We start from the raw sequence: 17361 nt of genomic DNA on the forward strand, positions 1-17361 counted from the left end.
ACGACGAGAAGTTCATCGTGGCATGGCCACAGGACGCATATCAGCGCAGCTTCCAAGGTATGTTCTTGATTACCAAACTTCAATAAATGCTCATCACTACATGGCAAGCAGAAAACAAAGAGCAGTCACGAGTGGTCAAGGCCTCTAGGGCTCGGAGCAAGTGAATGATCTTGGAGGCTGTGTCCTGCAATGACTTCTCTCTTCCTATTTTGTACGTCGGTGCGCGCCACACACGTTGCACAATGGGTGTGGAGGACAACGGCAAGGGTCATGTGCTACACTCAAGTTAACAAAGTGACAGCAATTGAGATGTGCTGGTTCCACCATGAGCGTGGCTTCGTCTTGTACCAGGTGATATGCTGGCCATGAGTTAGCTGTAGCTTATAAAGCACCTTACACTGAAGCAAGTGGCTGAAGCTTACGTACGCATACTTGTGGCCAGAAATGAGAGCTTAGAGGCACGAGGCAAGAGAGTCGCAGTTCAGGGAAAGTGGAAGTATGGCAAAAGACTGTTGGAACGTGGGAGCAGTCGCCTTCGTCGCAGCATAAGCGTTCAGCTGTGGCCTGGAACTCTACATTTGTCGTCAAAGTGAAGGTGGCGACAGAGGAATGCGATGTTTTATGAAAATAACTATATACAGCATGATAAGTGGAATCAGGGTGAACAGGAATATCGCAGGGACTCTTATCCTGTCTATTTTCACAGACTGACCATGCGTTGACAACAGCAAGCGTTTTTTAGAGTGCACCGGCAAACTGGCAGTGTTGATATCACTCTGTGACCGAAAAGTAAATAGTGCCTATCCGAGAATGCAACAGGAAAAAATAAGACCTATGCACCGGACATGAACCGAGAATTTACTCAATTAATAGCTGCCACCTTTGCAGTCTTGTGAGCCACTGTGGCCTAGTAGATACCCAGTGAATTCACATACGTAAGGACTCAGTTGTCAGCTATCATATGCATCCTGTTGTCTATTCCCCTGCGCCTTTCTCTGTTTTTGTATTAGTTACATCGTGAATTCCTAAATTGAGCACTAATCATGGCTCACTTATATTGTAAGGCCCGCTCGGTGCAATAGTGTGACCATGGGTGTCAGCAGGGGGTGCAAAAGGGGTACTAGCTCCCTTCAAGCCACACCAGCAGTTTCCTCTACCTAAGCTACACCAGTGATCCACCCCTCCTCCCCCAGCCGCGATGCAAAACAGGTTTGCACCCGCCAAGACAAAATCCCGTTGAAGCCCATGAGTGTGACCTAAATGTCTGAGAACGACAGAAAGTTGAGCTAATTGGTACAGATCCATGATAAACGGAGATAGGCATGCATACACGGACACAAAGAGAAGAGATCAAGACACTACAGCGTTTGTGTTGTCATGATCTTTTCTCTTGTGTCCAAGTCTGCACGCCTACCTTTAATTATTATAATTGTCTGAGTACGATCTCCTTAACACACTGCATACCTTGATCGTGAAGTCTTTTTTCGCTAGGCATCATTTTAAAGCTGAAACCCCATATGCACGGAAGTCCATGCACGATGTGACAGAGGTCACCGTTGCTCAAGCTGTCACTTGCATAACCAAACCCCATTCACACAATGTCTTTGGCAACAGATATCCAGTGTTGATGACATTATAGCGGCTACTCTGTACCAAAACTGGAGTGATGCTTGCGGTACACAGTGTAAAGCAATATGTTTTGTTGTACAAAGTGACGTAGAATATTTCTGAAGGTCTTGCGTTAAATTTTTTTTTCTGATGTGCTCCATGAACACTCAGTTGTTCATTCGATTGGCGCACGTGATCACTGAGCAAGTACGGGGCGTGACATCACTGATATACATCCTGTTCAGACTTTTTGTTGCTAATCACGCATAGCACTTCCGTGCGATGAGCAACGGATTCTAAAATTCCAGAACCGAGTAATTTCAACCACGCGACGTGTTGCATGAACAACTTGTTTCATTTATCATTGTGTTGTTCATTGCTGGTGCATAGATTTTCGCGCATTCGGGGTTTTACGCTTAACTCCATCATCAGGAAATGGGCATATATATTTCTACATACATTAAACTCTACTAAAGTGCTTAGTTGGGACGGTTCGTACATGTCCATAGGAAACTAGAAGCAGCATAAACCACAGGACAACAGGACAGAGACGGACTAAACGCATAGTCCATCTGTCCTGTTGTTTTGTGGTTCGAGCTGTTCCTCGTTTTCTATGGACACTCAACTCCTTACTTTTCTTCATGCATGTTCACTTACTGAGTGATTGTCTATGTCACATTCTCCAGTTTTCTCTGTGACAGATAAGTTTGTCGGCAGTTGATATTACTGCATAGAAGTATACAATGTTAGTGCTAGGTGAGTAATATGAGGCAAGGATTGTCAGCTCTGCAATGATTTGCCCTGCAATAACTACAGGCTGTCTCTGCATATTGAAAATGTTTGAAGAACAGACATCCAAATAAAAGAATAACTGCTGTATCTTGTAGCAGTCAGATAAAACCAAAAAAGGTCAACAAAAGGCTTTTCATCGAAGTATACAAAGTGATGTGGTTAATGGGAGTAGTACTTTGGCATTGATGCTGAGAGGCATCACTCATGATACAAAATTACATTCTAGCACTCTAGCAGGAAGAAAAAGAAATGAAGGGGGGAAAAAAAGAAAAGAAAACATACAACAAGATTTCATATGAGTGACATTCTGTCACTCAGCTCTGTCAATTATAGTACGATACACCTAAATTGGTGGCGAATCTGCAAATAAATATACCTCATAGAATAACACAAGCTGCAGCCACCAATGTAACAAAAAGATTACCTAAAATGTATGCGAGCTTTCACTTGAAAGGCCCTAGAAATATGACTGAACCACAGTGCGCCTTCCATTTCAAAAGGTTTAAGTGTGACCACGAGGCTTCAAAACAAATGATGATGACAGTCAGCTGCCTGTCACTACAATGAACAAAGGTTGTGGTCTCTCAGAGGAAAAGTGGAGAAAAGTGCCCGACATAAGAATATCCAACATGTAAAGAAATTCGGCCAACAGTGTTCTGCAAAAATCCCTCGCCTTTCAGTGCAGAGTCATGGACAGGCATTTAAAGCACCGAGATTACGGCAACAATGCCATAAATTGCCTCATTTCGTGCACTGCTATGTTTGGTGCAGTGCCACTGTTCCAGTGATCCGTGACACTCTGAAGTTCACTCGTTATAGCTAATTGCAAGCAAGCAGGGCAACAAACAAAAAAAGGACAAACATCACTATAAATAAAGCAAGACGAGAGTGCTTCAGCCCGGCTTCGCACTCTTCAACAGGCACAGCAAGCTCCGCAGAGCAGGGTTGGTGTCGTCAACGTGAAGCCAGTGCACATCAGCGTAAGAAGCAGCACGGACACAGCAGCGATTGTCGATGGCAGGATGGTGGGAAAGATGGGGTCAGACAAGACAAGTGGTGACTCAGCGGCCGGTCTGTGCCCGCCAGAAGCGGTAAACAGCGGGGATGTTAGCCAGCGGCCGGTTGTTTACCTGGGTGCTCTTCTTGGCGTTTAGCAGGTTCTTCTTCTGAATGGACTCCTGGGGTGGCTTCTTGAGCGCTTCCTGGGCCGCAACCTCCATCTTCTTCCTAGTTTCGTTCTCTTGATCGGCCTGCTGCTCGCGTTAAAAGAGCAGACGCAAAACGTTATTGGGGTACATTGTCAGAATCATGCACCACTATTTTCACACTCAAAACAACAGTTGCATTCTCCATTACAGAAGCCACGTGCACTCTCAGTCAAATAGGCCAATGCATACTTGTCCTGCCCATAACTAGGACATGCGAAAAAGTGCATCCGGCATTCCCGGCTCTCTGAAGCTACCGACTGTAAGCACGAGAACTCTTCACTGTCCTTAGCATTCAAGCATTCGGCTTGCAAGGAAAACTTCAATACATAGCCAAAACTTGGTTGTACAGGTGCAGGATATGATTTGTATACTGATAGCCACCTCATAAATGGGAGCCACGCAACTAACCTGTGTCACGAGTTCGCAAGTATAAGTCTGTTGAAGGAATGCAGTAACAATACGAAACGTCTATTCTATTCAAATGCATGCATACGAGTACATGAGAAGTGTGCCACAGTCTTACGCAATAGAATGCTTTGTGAATGACTGACATCAGAGATGTCAAGTATTACCTTGAATGCCTTGATGAAACGAACGAACATGGAGAAAAAGATGTTGGTAGCAACACTCCGTGCACTTTCCCCAAAGTACTCTACACAGCTGGCGTAAGCTTCCTGAAATAACAACAGGGGCACTTTGTCAATGCAAGAGGTACTCAGTGGACAAACTTTTTGTGAGAGGGCACTGTACAGGTGAACATAGATATTATATATGTGAACAGGTACGATAACGCACCACCTACAAAAACAATCAGCCATTTCAGACACGTCAGCCTTCTCACTAACTCTATTGGTAAACAAATCATGTATAGCACAAAATTCTGGCTTCAGAAATGTGCTTTCACACAGGATTGTATGAGGTGTGTTGAACTTGACGAGAATAGCATTCGGACCAAGTTGGTAATTCATTACTTCAGTATGATTGAACAACAACAACAACAACAAAAAAGACATGTACCACAGAGAAAGAAGACACACCCAGAACTGGATGCGTCTTCTTCTCTGTTGTCCGTGCCTTTTTTTGTAGTGCAATTGTACTGTAGGTGTGTTGAAACTCAAACAAGTTGAACTTTTATGTAGATATTTTGACAAAGCATGGTATTTCGTTTGCTTCAAGGTTGTGCTGAGCAATGATGTCGCCATTCGCTAGCCTGCTCCTTGCTTTCTTCATCTCCCTCACTGGTATACATCTGCTCAAACCAAGTAACAAAAGGATAACAGTTGTGAGTACCTGAGCTGTTTTGATGTCCTGCTGCAGCCGACGGAGCTTGTCCTCGGACTGTGCCAGAAACTCCTGCAGCACGGCCGCGTCCTTTGAGTCTCGCCGCAGTGCCAGCTCTCGTTTGCACAGATCCATGCCCTTCTCCAGCTCATGGCTGTCCGTCAGGATGTTTTCGAGCGTCACTGAAACCATTTGAAATATGAAAATTGTGCACTATAGGCACCATTGTACGACACATTTCCATACCTGCCACTCTGTGAACATTAAAATTTGTTCACAGATCAGGGCCAGGAGCAACAACACGTGTTTCATTTCAAAACAGGCTGTGTATGCGTCAACGATGATTTACCTTAATGTGAATATACTATAAGATATATGTGAATATACCATAAGAGGAACATATGGATGAAGCATATTTAGAGTCGTAGAAAAGTTTCATAGGTGTATGGTGTTTGAGTCAAATGTGGCTTGTTCTCCTCATCTGGTTGTAACTTAAGGCGGTGATTACGTATACATTAGGTATATGACAAAAAAAACATGAGCTTTTCGTGATGACTGGTTGAGCTTTAAGCACGCAATTACAAAATTTGCTGCAGAGACTTCAAAGCATAAATTTTGTAATTGCAGTGACTTCAAAGCATAAATTTCGACTTCCTTGCAGTTGTAGTGCAATTAAAGCTTGACTGCTTTAGCTTTTCTTGAGTGGTCACTTGTATCGAAATACCGCTTATAACGAATTTTTTCGCTGTCACGCTGACTTCGTTATAACGAGGGATTACTGTAGAAGCAACTGTAATGATGAGACATGAATGAGATCTTGTTTGGAGTTTTTCCACTGGACAATTGAACTTCCACGAACAAACTGTGAAAAACCGGATAATGCACCTCTGAGTTTGATTTCTAGCAAGTGGACCAGTTTTGAATGACCATGTCGCATCAAACTCAGCGATGTAGTTAATAATAAGTATAGCAGTCTGTGATAAGTGAAGTGCGTGTTTTGGTGAAGTGCGCGAGTGCAACTAGTGTGTCATTTGAAAAGTGCGCGAGTGCACCGGCGCAAGAAAGACGACGACGACCGATTGTGTGGACGCGCGCTTTCGCGGTGTATTCGGCGAAGAAGACGATGGGCAGACGAGGCGCGTGAATTTCCAACCAATGAGAGACCCCCACGCTGATTTGGGAGAAGCCCGATGGAAGAACGGGCAGACGTGGCCGGGACGCGACGGAGGCAAGGAGGCGACCAGGGCGCGGGGGTGGCGGCTGAGTTCCTGAGGCAAGGCCGCTGCGGGCTCCTACCTGGCCGTGTACCCGAGCATCAACCATAGTCTGGCGTTGGCCAGGCTGCTCGTCGTCTGGCGTTGGCCAGGCTTCTCATCGTCTGGCGGTGGCCAGGCTGGTCTTCGTCTGGCGCTGGCCAGGCTCATCCCGTCTCCGGTTCCACGTCCCAACGTTGGAGGAACTCTGAAAGGGCGCCTACCTTGGCTTTCCCGACGCCACCTTCGACCGAGCGACGTCTGGACTTCAGGTCTACATTGACTGCGTCTCGCCTCGTCAACCCTTGCCGTCTCCACGAGTGCCGCTACCGAACGGTGACAGTCGCTTTTCGTCTCGCATACGCTGAACTTGTGCACACTTAGCATGTCGTGATTGTTTGGTTAGTTCAGTTAATTTCTCCTCTCATTTGCATGCTTTGTTTGTTGTTTTCTCCTATTTCTTTCTTTTTATCTAGTTTGTTAAATATATTCAGTTGTTTTTTTTTCTGTGTGCAAACGGTCTCGTGTCCCCTTTCTCGATGTCGGTTTTGACATCGGCTTACATTCACACGAACCTACACGAGAGCTTATTGGTTATTTAACAGCCTCGTGACACAGTCACATTCTTTTTTGCAGTGTTTGAAAATTTCTGGAAAGGGCATATGACTGTGAAGAAAAAAATTAATAAAACGTGTGCTTTTCTGGTAGCCTCAAAGCAATATGTTGGGTGAGTTGGTTTCTAGCTTCCATATTTACAGTGCAAGACGACACCACAGAGAAGAAGGCACACAAGACACACGGAGCGCTGTGTCTGTGTAACACATTACATTAAATGCAACGCTTCGTGTGTCTTGTGTACCTTTCTCTCCGTGGTGTCGTCTTGTGCTGTAAATATGGAAATCCGGTAGCCTGATGCGTTAGGCAAGCATATCTCTAACAGCATACATAGTATACTATTAATAGTAATAGTACAGAAAGTGGTAGCTTTGCATACTTAAAGTATTCCTGGGCCCTTTTTTAATCATGAGTTATTCCTGTTAATTTAAGTGTGAGTGGCCCATAATGCAGTTTTAAAGATTAAATGCTCACGGGCAATGCGCCGGAAAACCTTCACAACAATTGCTCCAGACTGTGAGGCCTTTCCTTCCCAATGAACTGGTGTTCCCTTTTTGCCTTTCTTAAATAAGTGACATGATAGTAAAGTAATAAGGCAGCAGTGAGAACGTGAACTCACCCGTGCATGCACGCTCGACGAACCGCAGTTCCTGATCAAAGCCCATCAGGTCAGGAAACTTGCTGCTGACTGTCTCGACGATGTAGTGCAGGAGAGAGATCTTCCTGTCTGCCGTCTTGGTATCCGCAAGCTGTCGTAAAAGCCAATATTGTGAGAATGAGAAGGAAAAAGGAAAAGCAATAAACTTCGAAGCAGCATACTGTACGTGTTTGATTAGGTGCCCCACTTAACAGAAAGGAGTCAAATCATGCTACTGCAAAATGGTGGGCTTAAGATGTTTCATCTAGCTGATGCTAAATGTAGCCTCGAAGCATGTTTTTATAGCATACTTTTCAGCCCAATACCTGTGAGTTGCAGATGCCAGCAACATGGCAGAAACTACAGAGCAAAGGCTCCATAATACTCTTCTGCCACTGATATACTATAGTTAAATGAAAACAAGTTGGTTAAATAAGTAAAGCTTGTAAGTCCACTAAAATTTTGTGCCCACTTATCAACCTAGCACAAAGCAAGGCCCAAGCGGCTGACTAGTCCCTCTTCAACGATTCCTGCTGTCGCAACACGCAAATACTTAGCTTAGAATCACAGAGCGTAGCTGGATCAAGTAGCTGGGAGTAGTACATTATCTAAAACAGCTATAAAGCGATTTAATGCCTTTTTCTAAGGCAGCACTAACGTGCGAGTTATATCAAGTCAGACAGGCAGATTGTTTTTTCATGGCATTCTCTTAAAATAGCTCGATGGAAAACGTTGCTTCATCATCAAAGGCTCACTTGTTATACCTGCTGCTATTACAACTTTATGGAAGGCAAAAATGTTTTGCAAACATTGTTTACAATGTGTTTTTTGTAGTTCTGCAATTTCGTTTTTTTCCAGGGGAGGGAGGACGGGGAAACATTCTGCAGGCATGCACTATAATGCTTCTACACCAACAAAACAGTGTACTGACCATGTCTAGACTCTGGAGTTTGAAACCATATGCAGGGCCCCTCTTCGAGCTGTTCATGTAGTTCCCAAAAGCGAGAATTACCTGTGGGACATAAAGAACGCAGATGAAACACAATACCATACAAGAGCCACTGAACAATGTAATCTACACTTCCAAGTGGTATTATACTTCATGGTCCAAAAAATTGTCCTCTGCTTTTCATTCACTCTGTGCATCCTGTAGTTTCTTAACACAAGTTTCTTATTACCAGTTGGGCATAACAGAAAACAGAAGAGGGATAAAGAAAAGAAAGCCGGGCTGAATAAAATGAACACCCAGCCAGTTGCAACATATCTTAATAAATACTGCAGGCCGTGTGCTATGCACAAAGTCTTCAAAGCTAATAAAAAATTCAAACATTATGCATCCATAAAAGAAAGTCCCTCCCATGGCCTTCATAAGTTCATAGAATGAGCATTGCTTTCTTTCTGTTTTGAAGCATTGATTGCAGTGAGTAGTGCATCATCATGGGTGTGATTTGATTTGGATGTTTGTGCAGATATGTTCTTTCAAAAGGTTTAATGTTGTTGCACGTTATCATTTGCTCGATCTATATGCGCAGATATTTCTTCTTTCTTTCTCAAAAGCTGTAATTAGGAGTATGGCAGCAGGAGAGGATTATTATATACAACAATAACGCAAGTGGAATGTGTGATTTGCTGAAAAAAATTTTTCAGTGGTTTTCTTTACTGGACTTGCCTTTCGTCAACACAAAATCCATGCTATGCTTCCTTTAACTAATTTTCACACTTCCTGCCTTCTGTACTCTTCCCTCACGTTTTCTCAATGAGTAAAGAAAGGTGGAGGGGCATATTTATAAAGAATGGAAGCATCTTCGTTTCGTGCGCCCTCAGCCATGACATTTTTAATACTGGTGCTGCTCTATGGCAATGCTTAAGTGCACGAATGGGAAGCCTCACAAAGGGTGCCCTCCCATGCCGTTTGCAGGAAGGATGTGGAAATCGAGTTGTCAATAAATAATATTCGGAGGTGTTTACCTCGAGAAGCTTTCGAAGTCGCTTCGAGCTCTTGATCGCTCGGGATGCTGCTGTTATTGCGTGCACTTGCTGCAAGGCAAGTAATGAAGAAAAAAAGTAATGAGATAGTTGCAGTTGCATCAACAAGCCGTGAAAGTGAAGAATAAAAAAAGGGTGTTAAACACTGAGAGCTGCGGGTGAATTCAGCTGCATTACGAGATGCAATATCGCACCTTGACACTAAAATAGGTTATTTCGAATAGCTGTGGCCGTTGACAGTGCTTCTAAGCATGATATAATTAGGTACAGTGCAATTTAAGGTAAAAACAGTTAACAGCTTCACAAAAGGAGTCTTACACAATGTTATGTAGTCCTTCTTGACTAATTTTAACTTGATCAATACTATGTGTTTTACTTATTAGAATATTCCCCTACACATTATTTTGTCAGAAGCTCACTTTCAGAAAGACAAATATTTTTGTAAGAGTCTATGAGCTCAAGATTTACAATGCCTTCCTCTTGCTCTAGCATTTCCTCTTCATGAAGGAAGAAAAAAGATGAAAGCATAAAGTGATCCTTAGAAAAGGATCAGTAAAAAAATACAATGTTTGAATTGGTTCATGAAATTCCTGTAATTTGGTACATCTGTAACTTTTTGTTCCAAAGTGCACCTATTTATGAGTTGGATAACATGATTTTGTCTTCCAGCTACTGAACATATTGAGCAGAATGCTCCATTCCAGGGGAAGAAACACTCTGATAACACTTAATGTTGTATGTACAAATGGATTCCTTACCGGTGTGATGATTTGGATATTTTCTGCAAAGGATGCGATGTAACTCATGATGTTCAACTTCTGTGATAACCTTTCAATTTTCGTCAGCTGCAGGCAAATAATAAGTCGGCTGTGAGCAACCATGGCACACTGGTTTTCTTAAGCATGCAAGCAGACTATAAGTTGGTGACACAGTCTATCAGAATATATTTGTGTTTGACAAGGACGCAACAACAGTTCAGGTAACACATGGCAAAGGGAATGCTGAAGTAGATTCATAGAAAAAATTTAGGATACAATCAAAGCTTCAAGTTTTCCACTTGTATCACTCTTGTTGACCTATATACTATGAAAAGACACAGGCAGTTATAAGGAAAGCAGAATCAAGGTAACGTAACGATTGTTATTCCAATTTCATTCCTTTCACATGTCACAAGTGGTATCTCATCGCGGTAACCAAACGGCTGTCGATAGCGGATTGTGGGGAATAAATCCATACATTACACCAACTTAGAAGACCATCATTGAACACAAGACCTTTCTGAGATAATGACCACATTGAACTGTCACCACTACCTCACGGGGCCGTTGCTCAGACAGATGTGCTCTGACCGATGTCTCCTCACAAACAGAAGTCATTCTAGAATTTTGGCAAGGACTTCTTCCTAAGCAACACGTCAGTACTTCAAGAACTCCTTTCTATCAATTGGCAAATGTGACTCAGAAGATGGGTAAGACGAGCCAACTTTGAGAGAAAGGGTAGGAACCTTTTAAAGATATTCCACGCTTACACGTACTCCAAGGTATGAGAATAGTCATATATTCTGTTTATTCATTTGTTCAGTTCAGTTGCACTCTGATCCGGCATTTGATTAGCGCACATGCACACATAAATTCCTGCCAATGACTTACTTGAAGCAGGAACTTGTCTTCATCTGTGAGAGCATCCACAGGCTTCTTCTCTCGTTCGTACTCTCGGTATGCTTTCGTCTGCAAGAAGTTCACAAAAATGCCAAGTCAGTTCTGTGTAATTCCGCAGGGTGGAGGACGGGTTATGAAAGGACAAGCTGGCATCCTCCCGTTTGTAGCACAATTATCAAAAAATCCATTTTTGTCAACTGAGAAATGCATATGAATTTCCTTGTAGCTTTGTGCTACAAACGAGTGGGTGCCAATTTTGCTGTTCACAGTTCACAGAAGTCACACATTGTTTCATCAAAAATACGTTTCAAACCTGCAGTAATCACCACTCTTGTATAAAAGTGCCGTGATATAAACAAATGTGCGCTGACTAGTTAGCTACATCGTAATGTTGCAAAAGCATAGCCTTAGGCAATTTTCTTTCCAGTACAAGTGCATTATCAAGAGACAGTTTCTCTTGTGATCCCGCTTCACAATTCCCCACATAATCACGGGCACAAGCAAAAACGGAATATGGCTAGTACTGGAACCACAAATTGGGTCATAGCAGAATGACTATGGGGTAAAAGGTGGTGTTAAGATGAGCAAAACAAATATGAAAAGAACATAACCTGCACAAAGCATTTTAGTGTTACCTGTGATATGTTATCAAAACTATCAAGCACTAGCAGGTAAGTGCAGTCTAGTGCCTGTGAACTATTTTTGTACTGCCGTCCAGTGCTTGAAACTGAAATACTAGCATAACCATTGTCATTGTGAACAGGGCTCCCGTAGTGGGACCAAAACGTGTTTGTCTTTGTGTTTGTGTGTTTAACGATTGGTCAGTGCTCGATTTTTCTGCCACAGATGTAAAAAATGATAACTCTCTTCTTCTAACCTGAGTGGACTGTAATGACATGCAACACAAGCCAGACTAAGACATGAGGAAGAAATGACTGAGCATGAGAGACCTCTGCATCGTTGGGCACCATGCGCAGAAGAATGTCGACGCAGTCCTGCGAGATGGTCTTGAGGTCGAGGCTGTTGACAGCCTTGACAACAACATCCGTGGCCAGCTCAATCTTGCGCCTAGAGATGGCCATGTTACGTAACCGGTTGTGCTCCAACAGCGTCACCTTCTCAGGAACCTAAAAAATTTAAGAACAGTGACACTTGAGGACTGTTTAAAATGATACTTAGGAGTTTAGGGAGTACCACACTTTCTGTGTTCATTTGACATGCTGCACAGATGAGGCTGCTTCCTGGGCACTTAGGAAAGTTCCACAAGTGACTTTTGCTAGAAAGAAATACCACGCAACTAACAATCGGTTGCTAACTTCATCGTGCAAGAGCATAGCTCTCAAATCAAGTATCTTTAGATTGTATATACCATGTCTGAACAAATTAATATAATATGCGGGTTGTACATTAGGTGTAAACTGTACACCACATTACAGTAATACCTCGTTAACTCGAAGTAGTAAAAACCAGAAAAAATTTCGAGATAAGCAGATTTTCGAGATAAGCAAAGTTGGGCAAATTCCATTGAGAAGTTCAGTTCTATCTAGAAACGTTATCCCTACTGACCAGTTTCTTAACAGGAGCGCCTAACTGGCTCTTTGTAAAGCTTTTGAAGAAAAATTATGACATACAAGCGCTATTAACCAGCTGTGTTTTTCGGCACTGCCTTTTTATTTAGTGCAGAGTGACCGACTAAGGCTGGTCTGCCTCTCAGTAACACTTGCACCTAGCAAAGCTTTCTCGAGTTCCTTAACATATCGCATGTGCCGATCATCCGCGCCGCTACACTCAAGTTTATTTCGCATCAAGCGAAGCATGTTTCTTGTTTCGGCGGATGTCGTCACCCCTCGAGTAGCTGCGTCGACGCTGCCGCGATCACTGTGCGTGACGCCACGTTGTTTGGCTTAAGAAAATGGTCAAACCAGCCGATGTTGCAGGCTAGATCAGTTTAGCCCACCGCTAAGTCCAGAGAATCGGCCTTATCTGTCGATGTGACTGGAAGGGGCTCCTCTCGCACGATGCCACACATTCAGCGCCGTTTTGACGTCCGGAAACTTCGAGCCTCGAATCCGTTTCTTTGATTAGGGCTACCTTTCTTTGCAGCGTCAGTGACTTGCTTTGCTTTGGTGGCGTTATCCTCACCACATCGCACGGCCGACGAAAAAATCCGCGCGACGTGTCTTGCGTAAATAAAATGCTGAAATCGCATCTCTGACGGTAAACAAAACGTGTACGACCCGAGCTATTTTGCAGGGCCTGCTTATGTGCACGTCTATAGCGTCACATGACGTGACACAGGGTTGCTCGACAAAGTTTGTATGCCGCTAGGTTCCGACTTTATTTTCGGGAACAGTGGCCACTTCGTCGTAAACGCGGCAGCCTCGCGCGAACCTTGTGAAACGTATGACATTTTGCCGCTAGTATTTTGTGAAACGGTTCGGCGGCGAAGTTTTGGTTCCATTCTCAGTCGACATTTCGAGATAACCGAAAGTGGGCACGGAAATACTTCGAGATAAAAGGGGAATAAATACATTGCGCCTATGGGAAATGGTTCGGTACCGCGGAAAACTTCGACTTAGCCGATTTTTCGAGATATGCGAGTTCGAGTTAACGAGGTATTACTGTACGTGGTAGGCACATGCTGTGCAAGGTTTTCCAATAAAAGCTGCCACACTGGCACATCACGCTGCTTTTTGTGTCAATGTGTCTTCTATATTTGTAACAGTAAGGATGAAGCAACATCTGCTGCGTCCTTCAGCCTGAAATATTTGCGAACTATTCCTGGCAGGCTTTTCATTTTAAAAAAAGGCAAAAATGAGCTCAGAAAGAGCAAGTGGACTACCTTAAAACGTTTGCTGTTATTGATGTCATCGCTTCGGTCGGGGAAGGCACCCTGTACGCCCAGCTTGAACTGTTCTTCAAAACGTGCGAAGTCAATAACCTAAAAAAAAAAGACATGCAGGTGAAATATAAATGTAGTGGCAGCTCTACATGACACACATTTTAGGACACAGAGAGAACATAACGCTGATGTGCTGGGCAAACTCAGCAGACAACAAGACAGAGGAGATGGACACACAGCACTTTGCCGTGTCTTCGCGCTTTGTTGCCATGTGTGTTCAGATAGTGCTATGCATCATATAACGTAATACCAACCACACTATCAATCTGTTCTTCCGAACACAACTTGTTTGCAGGAATGGAGGGACTAAAGTGGTTAACAAGAGAATGTAGCATGTATAAGCAATAACCAGTTCCAAACTAAAGATTGTCAGATATTGACATGAAACAAACCCGCTGCAATCCTTGCATGCCGTAATTAAGATCGGCACAGCAGAAAACGCTCTTTTTTTATTTGTATAAAAGTTTGTAAATATCTCTTTATGCAATTGAAACAACAAGACTGATACAGTTTGATGATGTCAAACGGGTTTTGCTGAAGTTGATTTTGTTCAAGAGCACTTGAAGGGAGAGGATGGCATCCACCTGTGCTTACCACGAAGCAACAGAAGATACCCGAATGAATTGCTCAGAAAAAACTTGAACTGAAAGCGTTAAATTTTAAATGTAAGTATAAATTTATCCTGGTCTAGTGAAAAGAGCTAGTAGATCATAATGTGGGATCATAATATTGGTCAAACATTCAGTTACATAATTGAAATTATCCGAAATTTATTAGCACACAACATCAAAGCTCCGTAGGGTATACTTACACTGTACAGTTTGTCCTCATCAAGTTCGCTGAACACGGTTCCCCTGACTTGGTTTGGCTTTAGAGCAATCCAGTTGAGTGTGGGAAGCTTGTACTTGGTCTGGAACTTGCGCTTGATCGTCATCGCTGCATTATATGACAAAATGAAATCAGTCAAAGCAAAAGAATGGGGACAGTGTGGAGAAAGCACCTATCAGAGAAGTCACTCTCTTGAGGAGCAGCAGCTGCTGCATTTCTATGACTCGCGAAAGCACGTATGAAGACTGCTTCTTGCACGCGAAAGCAAGTATGAAAGCTGGGAAACTTGAGATAGTTTGATTTGATATTAAACTTGCTATCTATATTACGGACCTGGCATCAGCTATATTACTGTGATGTAGTCAACCTTTATTTCCTGTCACTCTGTGAGATAAATCTTAGGCTTTGCCTAGCATATGCGGCCACAACACGATTAATAAGAAGTTATGTCCTTGTTATGATGTTTAAGAGTCTGCTGAAAACGACACTTACCATCAGGCGGCGCCTGCATACTGCCAGGAGGTGGTGGAGGTGCGAGAATGCCTCCTTTGAGGGGAGGCACCATGGGAGGTGGCACAGGGATGGCATTGCTTCCAGGTGGCGGCGGCGGAGGTGGTGGAGGTGGCGGCACGCCAAACATGGGTGGTGGCGGAGGTGGGGGCGGAGGAGGCACTCCGGACAAACCATTGCTACTGTGGATCGAGCTGGCTGAGGAACCTACATCGCAAGAAAACAGAGTGGGGAAGTGAAGGTGCAATGCTCAGAATTATGTTGCCAACAACGACGACGACGTCATCGATAACAACATCACAACAATGCTAGCAATACCAACAGTGCTGGTAATGGTAAAAGTGAGGTATTGTTAACTGTAATTATGCAGATGATCTTATAAGGCAGATACAACTTCTTTACCAGGAAGAAATTTCTAACCACAAGGTTTCATCAGAAACGTTATCTGAATAGCACAACAAAACATGGACACAAGAAGAAACAAAGAAAACGAAATTTCTTCTTGTGTCCACCCATGTTTTGTTGTGCTGTTTATAGTCGGATACAGCATAAGAAGTCCAGAGAGGCCCTGCCCTGACAGCTGAAGCGCGGCAGCCGATCGCCTCCGCGGCTAAAGAAATAGTCCCGCTCATGCACTCGGCAATGTTCTCCGAAGGCGGGGTCACCGACAGTCCGGCTCGCGACGTCAGTCTGGAGAGTGTGCTTATTGGTGCTGGCTTGTGCGCCTCCGCCTTTGAGGAGGAAACGCCGCAGACTTCTTAAGTTGTATCCGAAAATAGGTGACATTTTAACTATGACTGACCAGCAAAAACATTTCGCCACCTTCATCGATTTCATTACAAACTGTTGCAACAAGCAGATTTTCAAGAAAGAGCGACATAAAGCACTATGAAGTGAAATTGTTTGCCTGCTTTGGCACAGTGTAATGGCACTGCCAGGAGACCTTTTTTTGGAGTTGGCATGCTTTCAACCCAAAGTGAGGATCGGACAGGTGCTGTTGTTGAGTCATTTCATGTTCATTATCCTAATGAAGACAAACATTTTGAGCGGAGCACATGCACGTTCTCCCGTCCTTTCGTATACTGCATGGTACGAAATGGCGCAAACAAATTCTAGTGAGATTAGGCCTTATTTAAAGTGGCTCTTGCCTCTGGGTAATGTTCCAGTGAGACTCTCGAGCTCCTGTATCTTGCCTTCAAGAAAACTCTCCCGTTGCCGCTTCTCCTCCTCCTTTTCAGACACTGCCTTGCGCAACGTGTTGAGTTCTTCACTCGTCTGTTTTTGCGACTCCTGCAAAGGGTGGCACAGGAAGAATGTCACAGTGCTGACTCATTTCTTTTCATTAGGGCACGAGTGAAGAGAGAAATGACTCCATAAAGCTGCATAAAAAATGACAGAAGGCACAAAATATACGGGAAAAGGAAAATATGTGGGAGAAGCATGGAATGTCTTAGCTAGGTTTGCTAGAGCTCAAATGACAGTTCAGAATTGAGAATGTAACATAATGCACAGTCCTTAGCAAAAGTTTTCAGAGCGCTGCAACACAAGCTGCATCTCATACAAGGAGCAGTGTTTGTCTGGCACTCCTTGCATTGCAAAGCTTGCAATTTAAGGCAATCATTTCTCCATGTTGTACAAAGCTTAAGCTCACTCAAAACGCAGTGCAAGCCTAATTGCATGCACTGCAGTCAACTTCTCAACATCAAGTGCCCAATAGCCTCACAAAATAAAAAGATCTATGCATAACTGCTAAAATAAATATGTACAAAGCACACTGTGACTCTGTAAGAAGCACATAAGGATGCTTATCAGCCTGTCATATAAGCTACCTTACATTCAGTAGCTTACAGAGAACTTCATTTTAGGGGGGCATCTTCAACTTACTTTTAACGTTGGTGAATTTCCACCTAGCTAGTAATCTAGCTAATTGGAAGTTCACACGAAAATAATGCTTAATCACAGCGACAAAAAATTTATCAGTTCTTGTGAAACTGAAGAGTGCAGCCGCTGCCTCTGCTCCAATCACGCTGATATAAGTAGTGGCTATACATAAAACTGTGCAGTAGGGTGATTTTGATCTGTT

At 43.4% G+C, this 17361-nt stretch overlaps 1 protein-coding gene across 2 annotated transcripts in view; it reads right to left on the reverse strand.

The window, feature by feature from the left end:
- LOC119387794 (formin-like protein) overlaps positions 1 to 17361 on the reverse strand; it is a 38703-nt gene that overhangs the window by 10283 nt on the left and 11059 nt on the right. For both annotated transcript variants that reach the window (XM_037655306.2, XM_037655307.2), the window contains exons 11-23: positions 16427 to 16568; positions 15261 to 15485; positions 14752 to 14876; positions 13881 to 13979; positions 11989 to 12165; positions 11030 to 11107; positions 10139 to 10225; positions 9363 to 9431; positions 8326 to 8406; positions 7377 to 7506; positions 4899 to 5071; positions 4181 to 4282; positions 3531 to 3653 (exon numbers count right to left, since the gene is read on the reverse strand). In XM_037655306.2, coding sequence (XP_037511234.2) covers positions 3531 to 3653; positions 4181 to 4282; positions 4899 to 5071; positions 7377 to 7506; positions 8326 to 8406; positions 9363 to 9431; positions 10139 to 10225; positions 11030 to 11107; positions 11989 to 12165; positions 13881 to 13979; positions 14752 to 14876; positions 15261 to 15485; positions 16427 to 16568 — 1611 coding nt within the window. The remainder of the gene's footprint in view (positions 1 to 3530; positions 3654 to 4180; positions 4283 to 4898; positions 5072 to 7376; positions 7507 to 8325; positions 8407 to 9362; positions 9432 to 10138; positions 10226 to 11029; positions 11108 to 11988; positions 12166 to 13880; positions 13980 to 14751; positions 14877 to 15260; positions 15486 to 16426; positions 16569 to 17361) is intronic.

The sequence above is a fragment of the Rhipicephalus sanguineus genome, chromosome 3, assembly GCF_013339695.2.
Source record: "Rhipicephalus sanguineus isolate Rsan-2018 chromosome 3, BIME_Rsan_1.4, whole genome shotgun sequence".
NCBI lineage: Eukaryota > Metazoa > Arthropoda > Arachnida > Ixodida > Ixodidae > Rhipicephalus > Rhipicephalus sanguineus.